This window comes from Talpa occidentalis, unplaced genomic scaffold (assembly GCF_014898055.3).
Source record: "Talpa occidentalis isolate TD23 unplaced genomic scaffold, MPIMG_talOcc4v2.1 talOcc4.14, whole genome shotgun sequence".
NCBI classification, from domain to species: domain Eukaryota; kingdom Metazoa; phylum Chordata; class Mammalia; order Eulipotyphla; family Talpidae; genus Talpa; species Talpa occidentalis.
Window position 1 is genome coordinate 17,125,135 of NW_023601433.1, and position 24,042 is coordinate 17,149,176.

At 49.9% G+C, this 24,042-nt stretch overlaps 1 protein-coding gene across 3 annotated transcripts in view; it reads right to left on the reverse strand.

Annotated features, from left to right (window-relative positions):
* The window catches only part of CYFIP1 (cytoplasmic FMR1 interacting protein 1), an 84,975-nt gene extending 62,324 nt beyond the window's left edge, over positions 1–22,651 (reverse strand). For 2 of the 3 annotated variants that reach the window (XM_054694807.1, XM_037510146.2), the window contains exon 1: positions 15,250–15,367. In XM_054694807.1, the coding sequence (XP_054550782.1) occupies positions 15,250–15,267 (18 nt within the window). In that variant the 5' untranslated portion in view covers positions 15,268–15,367. Of the gene's footprint in view, positions 1–15,249; positions 15,368–22,541 lie in introns of those variants that run through there. The other variant, XM_037510147.2, reaches the window with a different exon arrangement.
* Positions 22,652–24,042: the final 1,391 nt, after the last annotated feature.

The window sequence follows — 24,042 nt, forward strand, 5'->3', positions numbered from 1 at the left end:
AGCATTTGTCAGAAGGAAGTGGGAGTGACCATGTAACTATCGGACAGAGTGGACTCCGCAGCCAGGGAATGACTAGGGATATGACAAAAGAGCTTCAACCTACATGGAGCAGCACTGACAGAACCCAAGGGAGAAGTAAATCCACAGTGCAGTGGGGATGCCAACAATTCTCTGCCACTTACTGACAGGAAATCAGCGGGTGAGCACCACCACCACCAACTGGACCTCTGTGGATTTACAGAACACTCCTCCCAGAGCTATTCTGTACATTTCGAAGACCTCCCACATGGGCCACAGGTCCAGTCACCCCACCCCACCCAGCACCCACGGACCCTCCTGCCTTTCTCGCATCTGAACCAGGTTGCTGGTTCAGGAGAGAGACTGGGGAAGAGGGCCATAGACTCATCCCAAGGAAACATCAAATGCCCAGCTTATTTCAAGTCAGTGCTTAAGGGCATTATTCTTTGTATAGACACAGCAGTACTTGTGTGGTTTATACACATGATGAACATTATTTAGCCTTCAAAAGGAAGAAAACTGAACACGGGCTACAACATGGACAAACCCTGAGGACATTTGGGAATAACAAATGTGAATTACACTTGAGTCACCATGCACATGCATTCACACACATGTGCACACATGGTCCCAGGCTGCACACCAAGCATGCACATGCACAGAGTCCCAGCTTCTCACCCTGTGCACACATATACATTCACACACAGTCCCTGCCACTCACCATGCACCACACACACACAGTCCCAACCCTGCCAACACGTTGATCTCAGACTTGCAGCCTCCAGAACTGAAACCACATATTTGTGTTGTTGAAGCTGCCCCGTCTGTAGTATTTGTTCTGACAGCCTGAGCAAATCATCACGGAGCCAAGAATGAGTTGAACAGAATTGCTCAGGCAGGATAGGGCCCCTACGCCCTTGCACTAACACTGCTGACTGCCTGGTAAGAACAGCCACGTGCTGGCGTTTTTCTGATGGTGCAACAAGATGCTCAACGCAGAAAACAGACGGCCGGGACAAGACAAAGGCTGGCTGGACTGGCCCCAGCCTGGGTCACCAAGTGCTAGCCTCAGCACTTCCTGCCCGTCTCCCCACAGGGTGGACTGCCTGCAAACAACGTGCTCTCCTCTGTCTACGTCTTTGGGCCACGAAAATAGGACCTTTTCCTCCCCTGACTGATTTTCTACCAGCAGCAGTTTCCAAGACTCAAGTTTGCTCCCAAATCCCACAGCTTGTCAAGCTTATTATAAAAAGGAATTCAAATATGTTAGGAGACTGTTATTTAACAAGTCATCAACTAACTTAATTTGTAAGTTACGGAGTTTTAAAAATAATGTCAAAGGACTACTGATCACACTTGGCTGTTCTTCCAGACACTGTTTTAGTGGAGCACAGGATTCCCACTGTGAAAGGCTGACATCTGGGAAGCCATCTTTGGAAGGGAGTCAAGGAGATGCTACAGAGGAACTGCAATACCCATCTCCTTGAACTAGGCCGGAGACCTTTGGGCTAGCTCAGAAAGCATTGTTTGAAGAGACCACACAGACAGCTGTCTGAGAAGTCATCCAGTTGGGAGCACTGATGATGATGGACTTGTACTTGGGGGACAGAATCACTCAGTCCCCTTTTCATCCTTGACAGAATCAGTAAAACCAACTTTGCATTGCCAAGAACAGTTCATAGTTTAGATCTATTAACACTAACCTACTCTTTAACCACTTAACTCAGATTGCTTTTCTCTTTTCATAAAACCCCCTGATTTTGTCCTTCCTTGGGGTACATCATAGGTTTCTACCCAGAATCTTTATTTATTTTTTAAAGATTTATTTATTTATGCATACAAGAGCTGGGGTGTAGGCCAGAGGTGCAGGGGGTAAGAGGATTCACCAGAGACAGAGCGGGGAGCAGAACAGGTAGACTGTCTGAAATACACTGCTGAGGGGAGCAGTGGGCAAGACAGGAGAGGTCTGCTGCACCCTATGGGTCAGCTCCCGGGCAGGGGATCAAACTTGGGCCGCAGTGGATGCCAATAACTTGATGGTGCTGACATTTAACCCCTGCACCACTAGGGAGGCCCCTACCTTGAATCTTTACATGCCCTGGCTTTCTTATGGCCTCCCGAATTTCTGGTCTTACACACGGTCAAGGACACCTGTGCTCGCAGCTGCTCAGCGCCCTCACTGCCAGTGGATGGACCTGGAGCTCTGCAGCCTGGGCTAGGCCAGCATGTCACCCCGCACTGTGCTGCATCTTCCCTGCTTGTTCTTCACCAGCCACATCACAGGGGAGCTGTGCTTGGGGGTCCTGGCTGGTGGACGGCACAAACCTCCCTGGCAGGGCCAAAGGAGAGGGTAGGCGATGCTGTGACAAAGGGCGCCCTCAGTCCCTTGAGCTCCCAGGGGCACAGTGGCCTCTTCCGACTTCACCCACACCTCCGGTCCGAGGTGAGGGGCACCCAGGGCCCAGGGGTCTATTCTGACTCAGCCAGGAGCAGCCACACCTATTGGCACCCTGAACCCAGCCTCAGTTTGGTACAGGGTACAGTCTTCAAATTCTGCTGCAGGTCTCCATAAGGGGTCTGGACATACTGGTGGCCTGACACAGACCACCCACCTTCTGGGCTACGTGGATCCTGCTCTGTGTGAGCAGATGGAAGACGCTACTGAGGCTCATGAGCAGCAGTGCTGCCAGGAGCAGTCTTTCCTCTCACCCCTTGCTAGACCTGGAGTCTGAGTGACCTGAACTGGGGTCTGAGCACAGTGCTCTCAGCACCACAGGTGGGCATCAGGGACTACAGGTGGGATCAGGGGCCCAGCAGGGATCAGAAGACCCCAAGAGGGGCCAGGAAACAGGGAGAGGGGTCAGGGGACTGCAGATGGGGTCAAGGTCCCAGGTGGAATCAGGGACCGAGGTGGGATCCGAGAACCTCAGAGGAAGAGATCAGGGAACAGCAGGTGGGCAAGACGTTGGGGTTCTCAGTGCCAGACTAGAGGCCCCACAGCAGTTCATCTTCCTTTTGCCCTCATGTGCTGCTGTCCACCCCTCACTCAGATTCACCCTGAAATCGCCCCCAAAAGTTGTCCTCTTATCCCCCTGCCCCTGCTGTGGGGTCATCCCTTCACAGTCTGGTGGGTGAACTGAATGAGGCTCCGAGGCCCCCAGCTGCCTGGAGCTCATTGGCCACAAAGTAGGGGACAGAGCCAGCTTGACCCCAGCACCAGGCCTTTTGTGCATTCAAGGTCCAGGCCAGAGTTAGACCAAGAAATGACAGTGGCATTCACGGGGCAGGTGTGGGGAAGCCCTTGCGGGGGTGGGGGGGGGGGGGGTAGGGTCAGGACAGAGGCTGAGAGAGTACCCGTCCCTCCCCCTAGCCCCACACTGCCAGGGCCAGGGTAAGGAAAGGTAAGTCACGTCCTGTAAAACCGAATAGTCACCCCGCACTTTGAGACAAAGAACAGTGAATAATAGCACTTCTTAAAAAAAAAAAGGTGATTTGATTGTTTTTCTGTTTCTGGGCAGCCTGAGGGTGGGTGGGTGGGAAGAAAGGGAAGCCGGCAGTTCAGTGAAAAGGCAGCAACAGACGAGTCCCTAATAACCCAAGTCTTAAAAAAGAAAGAACATTTAGGGTGCAAAGAACAAACAGAAATGAAAGCAGCGAGACCGACTCCCAACCTGGCAGTGTGGCTGTGCCAGGAGATTAAAAGGGGAAGAGTGAAGTGTGAGATGTGCATGAATGTGTGTGCCTGTGTGTGGATGAGTGTGTGCACGCAGAGGTGTGTGTGCCTGCGGTCAGCCAGTCTCCCTGGGAGGACACAGGCTCCACAATCAGAAAACTCGTTGCACAGACAAGACAAACAAACGTAGGAGTCAGACAGGTGCACTGAGATGGGCCTCGCAGTGGGGTGAGAGGACAGGAGTCTGGGGAGCTGGCAAGGAGGGGCCACAGCCTAGAGTTAAGAGCACAGCATGGGGGGGTCTGCTCCTGGGGGGCCCTGGTCCGGTTCACCCCCTGCTAATGCCTCAGGATGACCACAAGGCTGGGCCACACCAATGGGGCCCGGCCTGTGAGTGCCCGGTGGGGTGGGGTCTCCCGGGCTTTCTCTCGTCTGAGCAGGGACATCCTCAGCCTGCAAAGCCCTGGGGCAGGTCATGGGCCATGCAGGAGGCCCTGGTGTTTCACCAGATTAGAGAAGCAAGTTCTATCACCATAGAGATGTGTTTCTATTCTGTCACTGTCCCCCCAGTAGTGTTCTGGAAACTGAAAACACTTCCTGGTTGAGTAATCTGCTTGTGCTTGGAAGGACATTTGTCTACCAGTGTAAAAGAAAGAAAACGAAGAACAAGGGGGAAAAATACAATGAAGGTGGAACCCAGGGGCAAATGGGCATCGGTTGGAGGACACTTGCTTGGAAGGTAGTGTTAAAAACACTAAGTGAAAATGCTTAAAACATGAACAATAAGCAAACTGCGCTTCTGAGTCCTTCTGTGTCTAAAAGCAGCTTCTACATTTAACTCTTGAGTGAATCAGACATTTAAATCCAATAGGTCTATAAAACGTAACTGTCACCAAACTCTTTGAAACTAAGAACAGTGAATAAAAACATTCAAAAAACACATGATTTGATTGTTTTCTCTGTTTCTGGGCAGCATGAAGGTGGGTTCTTTTGTAGAAACTCAGTAGTTTCACAGAATCTCTAACTCTTACCAAGATACCCTCTTGATGAGATAAATTAATATCCATGAAAGCAGAAATGAAATTAAAACTAATGTGCTAGGAATGTGCCTATTAATAAAGATTAGATGTCCGGGGATAGGAACCAGAAGGGGGTCGGGCAGTGTGTACGTGAGCAGCAGTGAGTTGGAGCAGCAGGCAGTGGTGTCCATGGCAGCAGCCAGGCCGAGGCCAGGCCCAAGTGCAGAGACTCAGGGGTGTGGTGGCCCAAACCCAATATAGCAGGGATGGCAGGGACAGCGGGAGGCAACACCAGCACCACTGCAGGTGGGGAGGTGCCCAGCAAAGCGGGGATCCCTCCAGGGCAACCTGGAGGAGGGAGGTTCAGTGTCAGACTCAAGTGAGGGTGTGTCCTCCACTAGAGCCAGTGAGTGGAGCTGTGCACGGGCTAAAAGGAGTCATCTTTGTTGAAAATAGAAACTGCCAGGGTAGCTCAACACCAAGGTTGCAAAACATGGTAAAACCACTGGCAGAAAATGCGGAACTGACGCCTTTGATGCCCATCAGGCGCCTGCAGTGCCATCCCCAGACAACACCCCGTGCATCCGTAACACCAGCGAGTGTGGGGGGCCTGTGTCTAGACAGGGGCTCTGATGGAAGTCTTCCCAGTACCTCCAAACTCGTAGTTTTTCACTTTACAACTTGAAAGTATCTGGCTTGTCCAACTCCAGTTTAGCGCAACCGTGGAAAGTAGGAAACGTTTCTGCATCGATTTTCTTCCTCTTCTACATGCAAATAATGGTACTTCCCAGTAAAGTAGAAACATCCAATTTTTTCATGCAATCTGCTCACATGTAAAATAAATCATCTGAGGAAGAGAAGCACATTGCATGGAACTGCTTCTTTCTCTCTCCCAGGCTGAAACAATGTGCTTTTCTGCACTGCTATCCAGCTTGGCCTCCAGCTGGTTCCCCAGAGTAAGGGGAGGTTGGGGGTAGGGAGGGACAGGGGATTGGGCCTCAGAAGAACTGTTACATCAACAGAGAAGCCAACCAGGTTTGCTTGAAAATCAGGACAATAAAGTGTTGAAGCCTCAGGTGGGTTTTGTGCAGAAATCTTTTTTTTTTTTTTTTTAAAGATTTATTTAAAGTCAAGTGAGGATTTTACCACGTTTTGCAACCTAGGTGTTGAGCTACCCTGGCAGTGTCTTTTTTTTTTTTTTTTAAAAGATTTATTTATTTATTTATGCAAGCACTGGGTACAGTCAGAAGTGCGGGAGGGTGAGAGAATTCACCAGAGCGGGGAACAGAACAGGCAGACTGAAGAAATACACTGCTGAGGGGAGCAGCGGGCGTGGCAGGAGAGGTCTGTAGCGCCATGTGGGACCCTCGGGGATCAAACCGGCGCTGCAGAGGCTGTGGGCAGCTTCACAGCCCAGTGCCCAACCGCTGCTGCGCCACCTGGGGAGGCCCTACCCTGGCAGTTTCTCTTTTCAACAAAGATATGACTCCTTTCAGCTGGTGCACAGCTCCACTAACTGGCTCTAGCGAGGACACACCCTCACTTTTTTTTAATAAAAGAACTGGGGTACAGGCCAGAGGTGCGGGGGGTGAGAGGATTCACCAGAGACACAGTAGGGAGCAGAACAAGCCAATCTACTGAAATTCATTGCTGGGGGAGGGGGGCAGTAGGTGAGTCAGGAGAGGTCTGCTGCACCATGTGGGTTGCTCCCTGGCCAGCCAGGGATCAAACTCGTGTGGCAGAGGCTGCTATTGCTTCATAGTGTAGTGCTTAACCCCCTGCGCCACCAGGGAGGCCCTTGTGCAGAAATCTTGACGCTCTGGGCAGCCCTTCCCTTGGGGACATGGCTCTTGGCCCCTTGGCCTCAATGCACAGACACTGCGGCCAAAGTCAGTTGCCCCCTGGGGGTGATCTTCCCAAATTACAGGGTCTGGCTCCTTCTTACATGCCCCCCCCCAAGCATCCTACTACAGCCCCACTTTACCCCCAGCCCCTCACCAACCGGAGCCCCCAGACTGCACTCGCAGTGGCCACTTTCCTTTTCATTCCTTTCAGCTGTGCAAGCAGGACTCTGATCCTGCTGCTCTTCCTGCTGACACCTGCATAGGCGCCTTCTGCCTACAGCTGTGGTTTTCAAGCCATGTTCCCTGGAATCCTGGGGTACCCATGACAGCAAAGGAGAGCGGCCCCACCTTTGTTTCATGCACTGGGATGCCTCCTGAGATTTGTATGGCAAAATTACTATGATGTTAAAGTCAATCCATGAATAAAAGGCAGGAAGGGGTCGGGGATCATTAACTCCTAAGCTCAGTCAAGGACTCCTGTACCCCGGCTCCACCTGACACGGCTATACCTGTGCCATGTCCCAAATGCCCCTGTGGGGGCCCATCAAAAAAGTGGAAACACTCCACGCAGCTCCCACAATTGAACACCAAGCACACAGGGGGACACCTGGTTCATCGCCCCATTTGAAGGCCTTCAGACTGGGCAGGTTTCTCTGTGATGGGTGGCTGCTGCCCCCACAGTCCGGGATGCAGACATTCAGCACCTGTCACTAGTGACTGACCACTTCCTGTGACTGTGGCCACGTCCTTCATGTTTCACACAGAACTCAGTGAGTGCGAACGTGTGTACAGACATCAAGGCTAAATAAGCCAGCTCGGCACGGTCCTCCTGATAAGAGAAGCCAAGCCAGGGGGGCAGTCTTCAGGCACTTGGGGGCTGGTCACATAGCAGAGGAAGGGCACTACCTACCTCCTGAATGGGCAGCAGGGCTCCCCATCCACGCTGAGTCAGTGACAGCTTAGTGTCCCAGGAAACCCCCAGGTGACACTCACCTAAGTCTTCCAACCTGACCACCTGACACAGCTGTATCTGTGCTAAATGCAGGACACCCCACAGCACAGCTGATATGCCCCCCACCGCCAGCAGCCCAAGCTGCCCCTGTGCTGCCTAAGCATTACATCAGGTGCTGGTACCACCTAAAGCACTTCACAAGCAGGGTGGCTGCTCATCATTCCCGCTGCTTGAACTTGACTGGGAAGGAACCTGCCTCTACCCCGCCCACCCCATCGTGTGATGTGCTCCAACAGGCAGGACCTGCCCTGGCTGAGGAACAGGTCCCACAAAGATCCAGCACCCATCCCGTGTGCACTGGGCTGGCCCTGCCATTCTCCCAGGCAGAGGGAGCTGCGGAACACTGACCCTACTGGAGACTTCACATTGCCTATAAGTGCCCCCCTACCACCCACAATTTCTACTTATCACTAGTCAAGCCATGTGGGCTAAAAGTGTCTGCTTCAGTCTGCTGTTGTCCTTGTGTATGGGAGCCCTGGGTCCCAGGACGCTGGCATCCCAGGAAATCTCCGTCCCCAGAAGTCCTCCCCACAGGCAGGAGTCTCCAACTTCCCACCCCCAGGCACCAACTCTACAAGTGCCAGGTTTGTGAAGGGGAGGGAACGCAGGAGGAAGAGGCTACTCAAGAGCCAGAAACGGGACTGGTCCAGTTGGCTACCTCCAGTCCCCTCCAGGACTGCAGAAAGTCTGTCCTGCCAGTTAAGCAGTGCCTGCTCTGGGTAGCGATGGGATAAAAGCAGACAGCAGTTCACAGAGCTCCCGCCTGTCTACCCCACCACTGCAGATACACACGCACCACCCAAACACTTGAGAGAGGAAACAGCACCCAGGAGCCAGACATGGCCTGCCCTCCCAGTGCTCCCCAGCTCAGCCCCGGCAGACATCAACAGGACACCTTCCACCAGGCTCCATCATGGAGAGCCGTCTGTGCCGGGGCCTATTCTCCCTTCAACGGACACATAAATGCTCACCAAGAGCTCAGGCCCAGCAATGCCTCTGAGCCTTCCATTTGTGCTAACCACTTAAGTTCACAAATTTTTCTCTTCCCAAGAAAAAAATCTAAGATTGCTATCTTTGGGCAGAAAAAGGTCAGTGTGAGTTTTTAGAAAACTTTTCCAGCAGCGCATCCCAAAAGGGAATTCTTAAACTGCATAACTGTCTTTAAAAGTGTGGCTAATCACCCAGCAACTCCAATTCTGGGCAATTTATCTGAAGAAATCGAAAACACTAATTCAAAAAGATACCTGTACCCCCACTGCAGTATTATTCCCAACAGCCAAGAAATGAAATCTACCCCAGGGTCCATCCGTGGATGAATGGACTTAGTGGTGGTATATTATACAATGGCATTATTCAGCCATTAGAAAAAGAAGGAAATCCCACTGTATGGGACACTATGGATGAACCACAAGGGCATTATGCTAAGTGAAATAAATGAAAAAAAGAAGTCAGACAGACTGCATGATATCAGCCCAGAGTGATAAGAGGAATGTAAACAGGCCAACAGAAAGCTAAGCTCATAGGGGCCTCCCCGGTGGTGCAGCGGTTGAGCGCTGGGTTGCAAAGCGGCCCGCAGCCTCTGCAGCGCCAGTTCGATCCCCGGCTGCTCCCACATGGCGCGCAGACCTCTCCTGCCGCCCGCTGCTCCCCTCAGCAGTGCACTTCGGTCCTTCTGCCTGCTCTGCTCCCTGCTCTGCTCCCTGCTCTGCTCCCTGCTCTGCTCCCTGCTCTGGTTCTGGTGAATTCTCTCACCCTCCCGCACTTCTGACTGTACCTAGTGCTTGTATAAATAAAAAAAAATAAATCTTTAAAAAAAAAAAAAGAAAGCTAAGCTCATAGATTCAAAGGACAGACTGGCCGCTGCCAGGGTAGGGAGTGAGGGGGGTGGTGGGGGAAATGGATCAAGGTGGTCAAAAGGTCCATACTTGCAGTTATTAAATAAATAGGCCACGGAGCTGTACAGCGTGGTGATTAGAGTTAACAACACCGTATATCTGAAAGTTGCTGAGAGAGTAAATCTGAAAAGTTCTCATCACATGAAAAAAAAAGTGAGCTGATGGCTGTTAACTGGACTTACTGTGGTGATCATTTCACATTAATATACAAATAGCAAAGCATTTTCTTACACACCTGAAACTAACGTAATGTTACAGGTTAATTACACCTCAATTTAAAAACAAAAACAGAGCTGCGGGTACCTGTGCCTCACCGCAGCAGCATCCAAGCATCACTTTCAGTTTTACACTTCAGGACAGGAACAGCATCAGGACGTTCTTTTAATTTGCATCCCTTTACTGCTGCTGAAGTTGAACACATTTCTATACAAAATCACTCAGGGTTTTGTTTTGTTTTTTTCTTATGTGCCTCGCCAGCTTGGCTTGTTTCCCATCATTTGGTCCTTAGAAAGCTCAGTGTTTTTAATAGTGCCATTCTCACTGGTGTAAGATGGTATCTCATGGTAGTTTTGATTTGCAAGAAGATGTGGTACATATACACCATGGAATATTACTCAGCATTCAAAAAAGATAAACACATGCAATTTGCAGCAACATGGATGGCGCTGGAAGGGATCATGCTCAGCGAAATAAGCCAAAAAGAAAAAGAAAAATACCGGATGGTCTCACTCATAGCAGGAATCTAGAAAACTTAAATAAGGGACCAGGAAAATGAATAACTATAAGAAAGCGAAAATCAAAATCAACAAAAAACTATGAACCAGAGACACTTTTAGGGGGCGGGGGCGGGAGGGGAGGGATTGGGGTCAGAATGGGGGGGCTACAATTGTATGGGGAATATAAAAATAAAATTTATTATTTAAAAAAAAAAAAGAAAGCTCAGTGTTTTCCTCGTGGACGAGGACAGCCACCCACTAACGCAAAGATGTCCATGCTGTGAGTGGCGGCAGCACAGCCCCCGGGGCCAGGTTACCTGCTCTTTTATGTCACTCGTTTTTTGTCTGTGAAACTTCAGTTTAAAAGTTTGACCATATCAAACTTGCAGGTTTTTCCCTTTGCAATGTCCTCAGCCAGCCCCAGCCCGGGGAAGGAGGCAGTTCCTCACCCATGAGCCCACTGAGAAATCAGATGACTGGGGTCTGGAAAGGAGTTTTGAGGCACAGCTAATCCCAAAGCTTAAAAGTCACCTAATAAACTTAAAAGTAATATCGGGATCCCTACAAAGTTCAGTAAGCTGGCGGATGACAGGAATTTTTTTCTCAAACCTCAGAGGCACAATTGCCCCTAGACCCTGAGCTGCTGTCAACCCTTTGATGTTTACAATCAGGTGAGCCATGTGCACGCATGACAAAAGCGGGGCCTGCCCCACACCCACGGTGAACCTCACCTCCCTGTCCACACACTGGGCACAGAGCCCCTGCTTTCCTTTATATAAGCTGCATCTCCTCTGTACACATTCTGAAAAGGCACATTTCAGTCTTTGTAAAAGGTCATCACGCTATCTGCACCCCTCTGCCTCCCTCTCTTCTGTTCTATCGCTGAGCTGTGTCTGTACTGTCAGGCTGTTCGGAAGGAGCTGTTTAGACGGGCAGGCTGTTCACTAGGTCTGTTATTCCCACATATTAATATAGCACAGTATATTCCCTAGGGCAGGAACCCATAAACTTTCTAAAAAGGGCCCAAAGCTGGCAACTGTCTCCTGGGTAAAAGAACATTCCTATTTAAGAAACATACACGAGCTGTTTAGGAGTGGAGGGGGTCAAATAGATGGAAAAGAGTCATGTCTGTTTTTGTGTGATCTGTGTTCTGTGTTCAATTTTTATTTTTGCAACATTTTATGAGTATGAAATTTACTTTTAAAACCGAAAAATGGAACACACACACACACACACACCCCCTTGGGGAAAGGTGTGTCTTCACTCCTTGAGTGGAGGTGTGCTTTTGGTGGCTCCTCACTGCTGGCAGGTCACACACTCACAACTGCTTCAGATGTAATGGACCTTTCTAACCAGAGCACCTGCCTGGCAATCCCTGTGTCTGCCTGGAGGAAGGCTTCCCAGAGGCTACACTCACAGAAGGAAGGTCCAGCCCGATAGGCTCCTCGGAGGCGGCCCAGGAACCTCGCACCCAAGGGCAGCGTTCTCAGAGACGCTTCCAGGCAAGTCAGCCCAGAGTGAACTCAGCTTTACTACTGTAATTACTATGGTCAGGACGCTTCAGATCTTTGCAGGGTGCTGGCCTTTGTTAAAAAGAAAATAGTCAGCTCCAAATTTTTTTTTATTTGTTCATTTAATTAAGTATCCGTCAAGTGCCTATTCTGCTCTCAGTAACTTCTAGGCTCTGGGAAGCCGAAAGTGAAACTTTCCCATCCCTGGCTTGATCTTCTCTCTTATATGTAAGCCCTGGAGTCTAGTAGGTTTTTTGATTTTGTGGATTTTTACAAGTCCTGGCGTTTAATTCTGGAATACAGCAGCCTATTCTCCCCTCAAGAAATGTCAAAATAGGGGCCTCCCCGCTGGTGCAGCGGGTTGAGCGCAGCGCTGTGAAGCTGTCCGCAGCAGCCTCTGCAGCACGAGTTTGGTCCGTGGCCAGCCAGGGAGCTGCCCACTGGTGCAGCAGACCTCTTCTGTCTCGCCCGCTGCTCCCCTCAGCAGTGTATTTCAGTAGATCTGCCTGTTCTGCTCCCCACTCTGTCTCTGGTGGATCCTCTCACCAGAAAGGATTCTGGCCTGTACCCCAGCTATTGTATAAATAAAAAATAGACCTTTAAAAAAAAAAAGAAATGTCAAAATAATGACTTGAATATTGGTTTCAAAGTGGTGATTCTTTGAGTTCATAAAAAGTGAATCATTTAGGTTTGTTAAGTTACATCTTTTGTAACATTAGACTTAACAAATTCCTACCATTTTTGTACTATCAACTTGAAATTTTTAGTTTCAGTTATTTACTCATTTTACACTTCCCAAGTTTTTAGGAACTGAAAGAAACCAGCTTATAGAAAACAATGAGAGGTCTCAAAAATGCAAATTCACTTCTACTTGTGACCCAGAAAAAAGCAGCAAACTCAGATACCAGTTTATATTCTTTGAAAAGAACTGTCTCTTGGAGATTTGTACTCAGGTCTCTGTGAATGTGATGGAGTTGCTCCTCCCCTGTCGGGAGGGCTCACAGGTGAACAGATGCCCCAGAGAGGATCCTCACTGTGACAGTTTTCTGTGCCTCTGTACATTTTGGGGTCCCCACAAGGAACAATATGATATGCAGAGGGTACCCCAGTTATTATGGTTTGACTTACACCTACTAATTCCATCATGCTATAAAGCCACAGGCCTTCAGGGTTGCACCTTGAATTCTGAATTAGGGCGCTCTGCTGTTCAGTTTCAGTACAGTCTTCAATAAATTACAGAATATTCAACACTTTATAATAAAACAAGCTTTGCATCCGGTGATTTCACCCACTGTAGGCTAAGAATGTGTAAGTGTTCTGAGCAGACTAGGCCAAGCCATGATTTTGGGGTGGTTATGGTGTATTAAATGCATTTTTGACTTATAATACTTTCCACTTAAGATGGCCTATGGGGCGTAAGCCCATTTTAAGTTGAGAGCATCTGTATGTGTATGTGAGGTTTCACGTTTCAGGTTGACTAGATTGTGCAGTCTTTCTCTTGTCCTTACAGGGGAGGCAGCTACACACAGGGCTCCCCACCCCAGTCAGGGGATAGGGGTGCTGATGCACACCCCAGTGGCCTGATAAGGGTATTTCCCCTCCTGCCTTGATCTTGGGGAAAAAAATCAGGAATCTGAGAGTTCCAGAAGCTTCTCAAAGCCCTTTCCAGAATCACAACCAAACCCACACAACCTGGGGCCGCCCAAAATGTGTGACTGGAATACAAACACTACACAGCCAACCGGGCACAGGGCCGCACCACAGTACAGGGCAGGAATCATGCCCTGTGCCAGCCCCCAGACTACGGTGATTCGGTAAAGGCATCCTCCAGTGGGCTCACCCATTGTCACCTCCAGTGCACGGGGCGGGCGGGGGAGGGAGGGGGGTAGGCACAGCCTCTCTCACTTGCGTGCAAGTTCTGATAATGACACCACGTGGGACATACTCCCTGGCCCCGGTAGGGGAAGAGCCAACAGTGCTGCCCTCCTCTTGCGTGGCTGGTAGTGCCAAAGGGCTGGGACCCCTTCCAATTCCACCCTTCACACAGGGTTTACCATCAGCATGCACTTAGCAATCTATGCTGGAGGAAGCAATGACCTAAATTATAAATTGTTAAAATGCAGAATAAAAATTATCCCCTGTGGCGGTTAATTTTGTGTCAACTTGGCTATGCTATGGTATGATTCAGTTTGTGACCCAACACCATGATGCTGTGAAGGAACATGCGATGCGGTTAAGCACTTACACCAGCAAACTGAGTGAAGTCGATAACCCTCCATAATGTGAGTGGGCCTCATGCGAACAGTTGAAGGCCTTATGAGAAAACAGACTGAGGACTTCCAGCCGGAAGGGGCTCTGCCTTCATTCTTCCCTGGGCGTCCAGCCCGTCTACTCTGAATTCAGACTTAGCAGCCTCCTCTATAACCGTGTAAGCCAATTTCTTAAAATATCTCTATGCAGGGGCCTCCCTGGTGGCACAAGGGGTTAGGACGCAGCACTACGAAGCTATCCACAGCCACTGTAGCATGAGTTTGATCCCCAGCTAGGGAGGTGACCCACATGGCGCAGCAGACCTCTCCTGTCTCACCTGCTGCTCCCCTCAGCAGTGTATTTCAGTCAATCTGCCTGTTCTGTTCCCCACTCTGTCTCTGGTGAATCCTCTCACCCCCCACACCTCTGGCCTGCACCCCAGTTCTTGTATACATAAATCTTTAAAAAAAATATGTACGTATGTATGCACACACACACATACACGGTAAGCTACATACACATACATCATATTGGCTCTGCTTTTCTAGAGAATTCTGACAAACACACGTACCCCCCACCCCATCAAAGCAAAAGAAAAAACACAAGTTGTGTACAAAACCTTCTAGGTGTGCTCTCCAGAGCAGGGGGAGCTGTTAAAGTTTGTGAAGAGATGAAGCACAGGTCCAATTGATGTACCTTAGTTACACAATGATCTCTGGGGGCAGCTGACCCCAACAAGTCAAGGGCCCAGAGGGTTTTAAAGCTCTTGGGTTTTATAGAAACTGGTCCCTCTAGGTAGAATTTGTGGAAAATGGAGAAACTTTTAAAATGAACATTATCTAAAATGAACATTATTTAAAATGAAATTTGAAATTTAAAACCATTATTTTAGGGCCTCCCCGGTGGCGCAGCGGTTGAGCGCTGGCTTGCGAAGCTGCCCGCGGCCTCTGCGGCACCGGTTCGATCCCCGGCTGCTCCCCGGCCACCGGAGGAGGGTCCCACATGGCGCACAGACCTCTCCTGCCGCCCACTGATCCCCTCAGCAGTGTACTTCGGTCCTTCTGCCTGCTCTGCTCCCCACTCTGGCTCTGGTGAATTCTCTCACCCTCCCGTGCTTCTGACTGTACCCATGCATGTATAAACAAAACAAACAAACAAACAAATAAATAAATAAAACATGCCTCTATAAAAAAAAATAAATAAAACCATTATTTTAAATGTATATCAAGCTTTAGACAGGGGCCTAAATATGAGGCAAGTCCTCGTCACCACATCTGAAGAGAAACTGTGGTACTTCAGAGCCAAGTGTACCTTTTTCTGGGAAGACATTCAAGGATGAATCAATCCCATTCCGCTGTTCTGGCTAGGTCAAGATGGGCACATGGAACGGTCTTATCATCTCTGGGCAAAGAATTCCCCAAATAGTGTGCTGGGAAGGATGAAAATAGGACCTGATGAGTTTGGCTAGTGGAGTACCTGAGTTATCAATACAAATCACAAAGATGCTGGGTTCAGGGACAACTGTTAGCATCCACCTGTCTTATCCACAGCTAACAAACCTGAAACCACAGGTCAGGGGCCACTATTTCTGTCCCAGAAGTCAAGCCTGGAGGTGAGACAGTCTGACACAACTAGATGGGAAAGAGCTCAGGTAAATGAGTGCTCGGGGGTTTCTGCTGAACAACACAAATGCACACCAGGCTCAGGTCAACACAGAGGGAAAAGAACACTTCCAGATTTTCTTCAGACCATGTTTCTCAGAGGTGTTTGACACAAAGAAGTTCATATAGATGCAAATCTCATCCCTGGAATGCTCTGCAGTCTTCCCATTAGATCACCAGAAATCAGGTCAAGAGCTGTCTATGTAATACGCGACTGTGGGTTCCCCACTGGTTCCTGCAGAGCTGCTCTGGCTAGCAGCCACAGGCTCTTGAGATATAAGGTGCAAAAGAGGACAAATAATAAAATGGCAGGTGTAAATCCTACCATATATTCAAATGTAACAATTCAAAAATACAAATAGGGTAAAACTAAAAGTCTGGGGAAAAATACATCATGCAAAGAGTAATGAGAAATGGCTATACTAATTTTGGAAAAATAGACTTGACAAAAAATGTTCCAAGAAACATGACAAAAGGGTCAATTTATCAGCAAAATAACAACAATTATAAACAAATACACCTAATAATAGATTCATAATATATGAAGCTGCAGAGGGTAATATCTTCTATGTACAAAATCCTAATGATTCTACCAAAAAACTCCTAAAGCTGATAAACAACCTATAGAATACTAAAGGAACACATAAAAATCCGTTGCATTCCTAAACATTAGAAATGAACAATCCAAAAGGGATATTTAAATAAAAATTCCAGGCCTCCCTGGTGGCGCAGTGGTTGAGCGCTGGGCTGTGAAGCTGCCCGCAGCCTCTGCAGCGCCAGTTCAATCCCTGGCCGCTGGCGAGGGTCCCACATGGTGCGCAGACCTCTCCTAACGTGCCCACTGCTCCCCTCAGTAGTGTGTTTAGTCGATCTGCCTGTTCTGCTCCCTTCTCTGTCTCTGGTGAATTCTCTCACCTTCCCGTGCTTCTGACTGTACCCAGTGCTTATATAAATAAATAAATAAATTTTTTTTTTAAACATTTAAAAAAAATTCCACTTACAATGTCATAAGAAAAAAAAAATTTAAGAATTTAATCAAGAAGGAAAAAGAGGGCCTCCGTGGTGGCGCAAGGGGTTAAGACACAACCTATGAAACAATCTGCAGCCACTGCAGCACGAGTTCAATCCCTGGCTGACCAGCGAGCTACCCACATGGCGCAGCAGACCTTTCCTGTCATGCCCGCTGCTCCCCACAGCAGTGTTTTCAATCTGCCTGCTCCCTGTCTCTGGTGAATCCTCTCACCCCCTCACACCTCTGGCCTGTACCCCAGTTCTTGTATGTATAAATAAATAAAATCTTCTTAAAAATTAAAAAAAAACTAAACCCAAGGGTTAAAGCTATAAAACTTATAGAGGAAAACATATGGGAACTGTTTCAGGTCACCAGATCTGGCACTGACTTTCTTGGATATGACACCAAATGCACTGGCAACAAAAGAAAAAAATAAACAGGACATCAAAATGTAAATTTTTATGCATCTAAGGACACTATCAGAAGAGCAAAAGACAATCTACAGAATGAAAGAAAATACTTATAAGTCATGTATCTGATAAGGGGTTGATACATACATGCACCAACACACATACATACAAATCTACAACTCAACAACACAAACATGGTTGAAAAATGGACAAAGGACTTGAACAGACATTTCTCCAAAGAAGGTAAACAAACAGCAAATAAATACATGTGCGAGGATGTTCAACCTCACTAATCATTAGGAAAATACAAATCAAACAAGACTCTTCACACTCATTAGAATGGTTATTTTCAAAAATACAGAAAAATAAGAGTTAGTGAAGATGTGGGTATAATGAGACCCTTGTACACTGCTGGTAGGAATTCTGTTGGGGACACTATATGGCAATTCCTCAAAAAATAACAAACATAGAAACATAAAGGTATGACCCAGTAATGCCACTTCTGGGTATATACTCAATAGAATTGAAAACAACGCCTCAAAGACGAGTCCCTAACCCAATGTCCACAGCAGAATTGCTCACAACAGCCAAAAGGCAGAAACAGCCCAAACACCCATCAACAGATGAATGGATAAAGCAAATGTGGTAAATGCATTCAGTGGGACATTATTCAGTCACAAAAATAAGTTAAATTCTGATTCATGCTTCATGGATGAAACTTGAAGACTTTATACAAAGTAAGTCAGATACAAAAGGGCAAATATTGTATGATTCCTCCTACATGAGGTATTTAGAGCTGTCAAATTTGTAGAACTAGGAAGTAGACCAGTGGGTGTTAGGGGTTGGGGAATGAGAGAATAGGGAGATATTGTTTAAGGGGAGCAGACTTTCCAGTTTGGGATGATGAAGAAAAAATGGAGATGAATAGTGGTGATGAGTGCACAGCAATGTAAATGCATTTAATGCTACCAAATGGTACTTTTTTTTTTTTAATAGCTTCCTCTTTAAGAGGCTTTATTTATTTATTTGAAGATTTATTTATTTATTTATTTATTTATACAAGCACTGGGTACAGTCAAAAGCACGGGAGGATGAGAGGATTCACCAGAGCCAGAGCGGGGAGCAGAGCAGGCAGAAAGACCGAAGTACACTGCTAAGGGGAGCAGCGGGTGGCAGGAGAGGTCTGTGCACCATGCGGGACCCTCCTCCGGTGGCCGGGGAGCAGCCGGGGATCGAACTGGCATCCCAGCGGCTTCGGGCAGCTTCGTAACCCAGCGCTCAACCGCTGCGCCACCGGGGAGGCCCTAAGCTGTACTCTTAAAATTGGTTAAAATGATAAATGTTCCATTATTTATATTTTATCATCATGGAAAAAAAATCAGGTAGGGTGATTCCCCTATTGATTTTTGGTTTTAAACATGTTTTTAGCAATTCTAGGTTATTTTCCCTGTTATATAAATTTTTGAATCAGTTTACCTTTTATCTATATAAAAACCCTGCTGAAACTTCTTTAAAAATCAGGGGCCTGGGCCTCCCTGGTGGCGCAGCGGTTGAGCGCTAGGTTGCAGTTCGATCCCCGGTCGTCAGCGAGAGTCCCACATGGTGCACAGACCTCTCCTGCAGCGCCCGCTGCTCCCCTCAGCAGTGTATTTTGTCAGTCTGTCTGTTCTGCTCCCCGCTCTGACTCTGGTGAATTCTCTCACCCTCCTGCGCTTCTGACTGTACCCAGTGCTTGCATAAATAAATAAATCTTTAAAAAAATAAAAATCAGGGGCCTCCCTGGTAGTATAAGGGGTTAAGATGCAACCTATGAAGCTATAGGCAGCCACTGCAGCACGAGTTTGATCCCCAGTCAGGGAGCTACCCACATGGCACAGCAGACCTCTCCTGACTCTCCCGCTGCTCCCCTCAGTGTGCGTCAGTCAATCTGCCTGTTCTGTTCCCCACTGTCTCTGGTGAATACTCTTACCCCCGCACCTCTGGCCTACACCCCAGTTCTTATATGCACAAATAAATGAATCTTTAAAAAAAAAAGACAAGACACTGAAAGTCACACAGTAAGAAGAACAGAGGAAAACACTGTCCACCTGGGGAGCCATGAGCCAGGTCTGGTGGACCAGTAGCTAAGCAAGCTCAGTGTCTTCAAAGAATCCAGGGGAGTGAGGCAGTAGGTATGCGAGGGTCAGATTCCAGGCACTACTGCTGAAGGGAAGGTATTTTTGGCAAGTTTTCTCATTTTTCACTTGAAGTGTGTGGATCAGATAGCTGGATTCAAAGCTGATGATTCTGCCACTTACATGCATGTAAACTTGGTTATGTGCTCATCATCATCATCATCTCTGTTACTTTCCTCAGCTGTAAAGTGGGAATCAAAACTGCACCTGCCTTTGAGGACTGAGAATAAGAAGTAGGTAAAGTACTCTGGAGTTAGCCAACTATAGCCCACCGCCTGTTTCTGCAAATAGTTTGATCAGAACCTGGAGATGACATTTGTCTCTGCTGATCTGGTGTTAACAGCATGGAATGCGACACCAGAGCTGTAAATGTTCACTCTCCGGACCTTTATTGGACCAGCAAACCTGGCTGAGAACAATGTGCAAGTTCACAAGAAATGTTAGGTATGCTTTAAAAAAAATTCACTTTCAGAATGATAAACTTGAGTATGTGCACAAGATATAGATATAAGCATTGGTAATAGTGGTGACAAATGTGAAATAACAATGTCAATTAATAGGAGGCTTATTAAGGGCCTCCCCTGGTGGCACAGCGGTTGAACACTGGGCTGCGAAGCTGCCCACAGCCTCTGCAGCGCCAGTTCCATCCCCGGCCCCCGGCGAGGGTTCCACATGGCACGACAGACCTCTCCTGTCTCGCCTGCTGCTCCCCTCAGCAGTGTATTTTGTCAGTCTGCCTGTTCTGTTCCCTGTTCTAGCTCTGGTGAATTCTCTCACCCTCCGCGCCTCTGACTGTACACAGTGCTTGTATCAATCAATCAATCAATCAATCATCTTAAAAAAAAAGGACTGATTAAATTATGCTACATCTATACTTAGAGAACACTAGATAGCCACTAAAAAGAAAAAGGGAGGGAGGGCCTCCCTGGTGGCGCAGAGGTTGAGCGCTGGGTTGCGAAGCTGCCCGCAGGCTCAGCAGCTCTGGTTCGATCCCCAGCTGCTCCCCGGCCACCGGGTGAGGGTCCCACATGGTGCGCAGACCTCTCCTGCCGCCCGCTGCTCCCCTCAGCAGTGTACTTCGGTCCTTCTGCCTGCTCTGCTCCCCACTCTGGCTCTGGTGAATTCTCTCACCCTCCCGTGCTTCTGACTGTACCCAGTGCTTATATACATAAATAAATAAATCTTAAAAAAAAAAAAAAAGAAAAAGGCAAATGTGCGCACATATACTGTCCATGCTAACATGTAAAGATCTTCAAGTAATCTAAAACTATTAAGTCAAAAATGATGACAGCTACAATATAATCTCACTGCGTTAATGAAAGGACACACACAAAAATATCAAAAACCATATGTATGCAAAGAAACCATCATAAACTACAAAAGAAGTACTGTCCGGGAAGTTCATTTTCATACAGTCTGTAAGGAGCTGGAGTTTTGTGATTTTTCTCATGGCTTAAAAATATTATTTGAATCTCTTAGATCGTCTCCTAGAAGTACACTTTTCAAACCTTTATGTCACTGCCCCTTGGGGACAAATTACAGAATATGGATGAATCCCAAATACCTCATGCTAAGTGAACTAAATGAGACTCAAAGAACACATGTGGCATTCTGGAGAAAGCAAAACTGCAGGAATGAAGACCAGCTCAGTGGTTGCCAGGAGTTGAGGAGTGGGGGGTGTGGGAGGCGGTGTTACACTGCAAGGGGCAGACGAAGGCATTTGGAGAAGTTGAAACTGCTTTATGTCTTGGCTGTCATCGAACCTACAACATGGACAAATTGTCACTGTGCTTAAAAATAGGCAAAAAACAAAAGACTGAGCATCTAAAAAAAAAAAAACAAAAAAACAACTCACTGAACTGTACACCAAAAATTTTACTACATGTAAGTGATAGTTTCATACATGATGATTTTCAATTTAGGGTATCTGTTTGGTGCTTATTTTTCAGAGTAACTACAATGAAACTGAATAAATTAAAAACCTTTCTTAAAAAAAAATTTTACTACATGTAAATTTTACTATAGGTACATCTTAAAACAAACACATACCAAAAAAAAAAAAAAATCCCAACGCGAGAGGTACATGCTCTCTGAGTGACCTATCTGGAAACCAACAGATGCATTAACACAGGAAATGTTGCCACCACAATTCCCTGTTTGTGTCTCTCCCGGAGATGGAGTCGGCCGGGCCGGGGGTGGGCGGGAGGCAGCCAAACCGCATCCGCACGGTCCTCCCATTGATCGCATTCCTGCAAATGCATCCCTGCCGCCGTCTGCGTTTATTTAGCTGATTCCTCTGTCAGTCCCTGTGCCTGCAGATCTAGCTTTCCTTCCACAGGAAACCAGCGAGGACCTGCAGGGACGAGGGCAACATGCGTGGGTCCCGCTCCGGGGTTTGGGGGCGCCGTCCCCCAGCTCCCCGAGTTGGCGGCGAGTTGTCAAGCTCAGCAACCTGAGCTGCCGCCCGGGCATCGCCGCTGCTCCAGCCCGGGGGCCGAGACACACGCCGCGCTCACGGAGCAGCAGAAACTGCCCGACGGGGCTCGCACCCCCACTGGCAGAAAATAAACCCTCGGAAATCTCGGCCGCCCACACGAGCGCAAACCACCCCGCACGGGTCCCACGAGCCACCGCTGCCCCCTGTGGGGAGCGGCCAGCGTCCAGGGTGGCCCTCGTCCGCGCGCCCCTCCCGGCCGAACCCAACGCCCCTGAACCCCCACTTCCAAAGGAGCCGAGCACCCTCTCTCTGCACCCCCGGAGCGCGGCTCATGAAGCGCACGCATTCCAGGCTTAAAGCACTCGCCGCAGAAGGGCCGGGCGAGCGGCGCTGCCCGCGGAGCCATCCCGGCTCCTAACAAAGCCCAAACTCCTCTCTCCAAGAATCCGCAAAATGGTTTCGCTCGCCCAGACGCCCGCTCCCTCCCCGGCGGCGCAGAGGCGAAGCCCGGCCGGGTCTCCCCGGCACCCCCTCCCAGCCCGCGGTCCGCCCCCACTTTCCAACAATAACTGCGGAGCGCACCCCTCCCCGCTGGCGCGCTGCCATGTGCCGAGCCGCGGGGTCCCGGGGCGCAGGGTGTGGGGGCGCAGGGTCCCGGGCCGCAGGCCGGGGGCGCGGGGGACCCCGAGGGCCGGGGCGCGCGGGCCCGGGCGCGCGGGAGCCGCGGGGCCGGGCGCTCCCGGGAGGCCGCGCCGCCGAGAGGCCGCGCCGCCGAGGGCCAAGTTCTGGCAGCCGGCGGGGCCCGGAGCGGCCGCCGCTGCCCGGTCCGGTCCGATCCAGTGGGCCGCCCCGGCTCCCCCGGGCCCGCGGGGCGGGGCGGGGCGGGGCGGGGGCGCCCACGTTCCTCACCTGGGTCCGCGGCGGCGGCTCGGGGTCCCGGGCGCGCGCTGGGAGTTTCCTGCCCGAGTGACTCACCCGGGCGGGCCGGGAATGCGCCAGGAAACACCGGCCTCCTCCCCTTCCTCGGGGCGGGGGCTCTCCCGGCTCAGCCCCTTCCTCCCGGCGCTCCTCCCTCCGCGCGCGCCGGGGCCCGGGCGCGCCTCGCTCCGCGCCGGGCGCCCTCCCGACTCCCGCGGCCTCGGAGCCGCCCGGGCCGCGCGCCTGACCCCGGCGGCGGGGAGAGAGGAGCGGCCGCCGGGACAGCGATCCCCGGCGGCCGCGCCGCGCCGCGCCTCCCCGCCCCGGGGGGCAGGTCCTCGAGGGCCACCTGCTGGCTTAGGCCCCCGCGGCTCTGCGGGGCCGCGGGCGGATCCTGGCGCTCCCCCCGCTCCGCGCGTCGAGGGAGCCGGGGTCTGCGCGCTGTCCCGGGGCGGCTGCTCCGTGGGCGCAGGGTGGGCGGGATCGCGGCGGAACGGACGCTGGGGGACACCCGGGCCCCCCACCCCGGCCGGCGCCCCACCTCTCCGAGGAGGCGCGCTCACCTGCGCCCCGCGGGCGGGAGAGCTGCGAGGGCAGGTGCGCCAGGTGTGCGCCGCAGGAGACCCGCCAGCTAGGGGCGGTGGCCGCCTGAGCGCCCCGCGGAGATCCCTGGGGTGCCACCCATGTCCCTGCCGAGCCAGGACAGACGGGTGCGCGGGCTTGTGGGAAACGCTGACACAAGAAAACGTGAATTAGTTCCAGAAAACTGGACACGCATCGTAAGGAAATATTGAGTGGAGTCACTTGTCACAATGCTTAGAAGTAAAATTGCTCTAAAGTCCCTCAACACCCCCCCCACTCCCTCTTTACGCACCCACCCGCATCCCAATGAAAAACAAAATTGATGGGTATGGGTATCAAGTGTTCGAATTTGGCTACTAGAGGGTGAAAACCACAAGAGGTTGCATTACCCACTGGCTGCCCTCTAGGTAATGCAAAAAAGTTACAGGGAGTGGATTCTGATTATTAGACTGAAACCTACCAGAGAACACTTTTTCTGGAGGCCCTTGGAGGTCCCTTACTCTCCAGCAAAACGTGGGTTTTGTTTGAGTGACTTTCTGGCTCCCAACCCACACGTTTCAGTCAGCAGATCACTGCTTCTCTCTTTCTGCCCTGGGCTAAGTGTTACAGTTAGATTCCAAAAGTTCTTTTCTTTTTTTTTTTTCCCACATGAAAGTAAAGTGATGGAATACAAGATATGCTGTGATCATATTAAAATATTGCACTCCCTGGTGGCACAAGTGGTTAGGTCTCCAGAAGCTCTACGCAGACACTGCAGCATGAGTTCGATCCCCGGCCAGGGAGGTGACCCACATGGCGCAGCAGACCTCTCCTGTCTTGCCTGCTGCTCCCCTCAGCAGTGTATTTCAGTAGATCTGCCCGTTCTGTTCCCCACTGTCTCTGGTAAATCCTCTCACACATACCCCGCCCC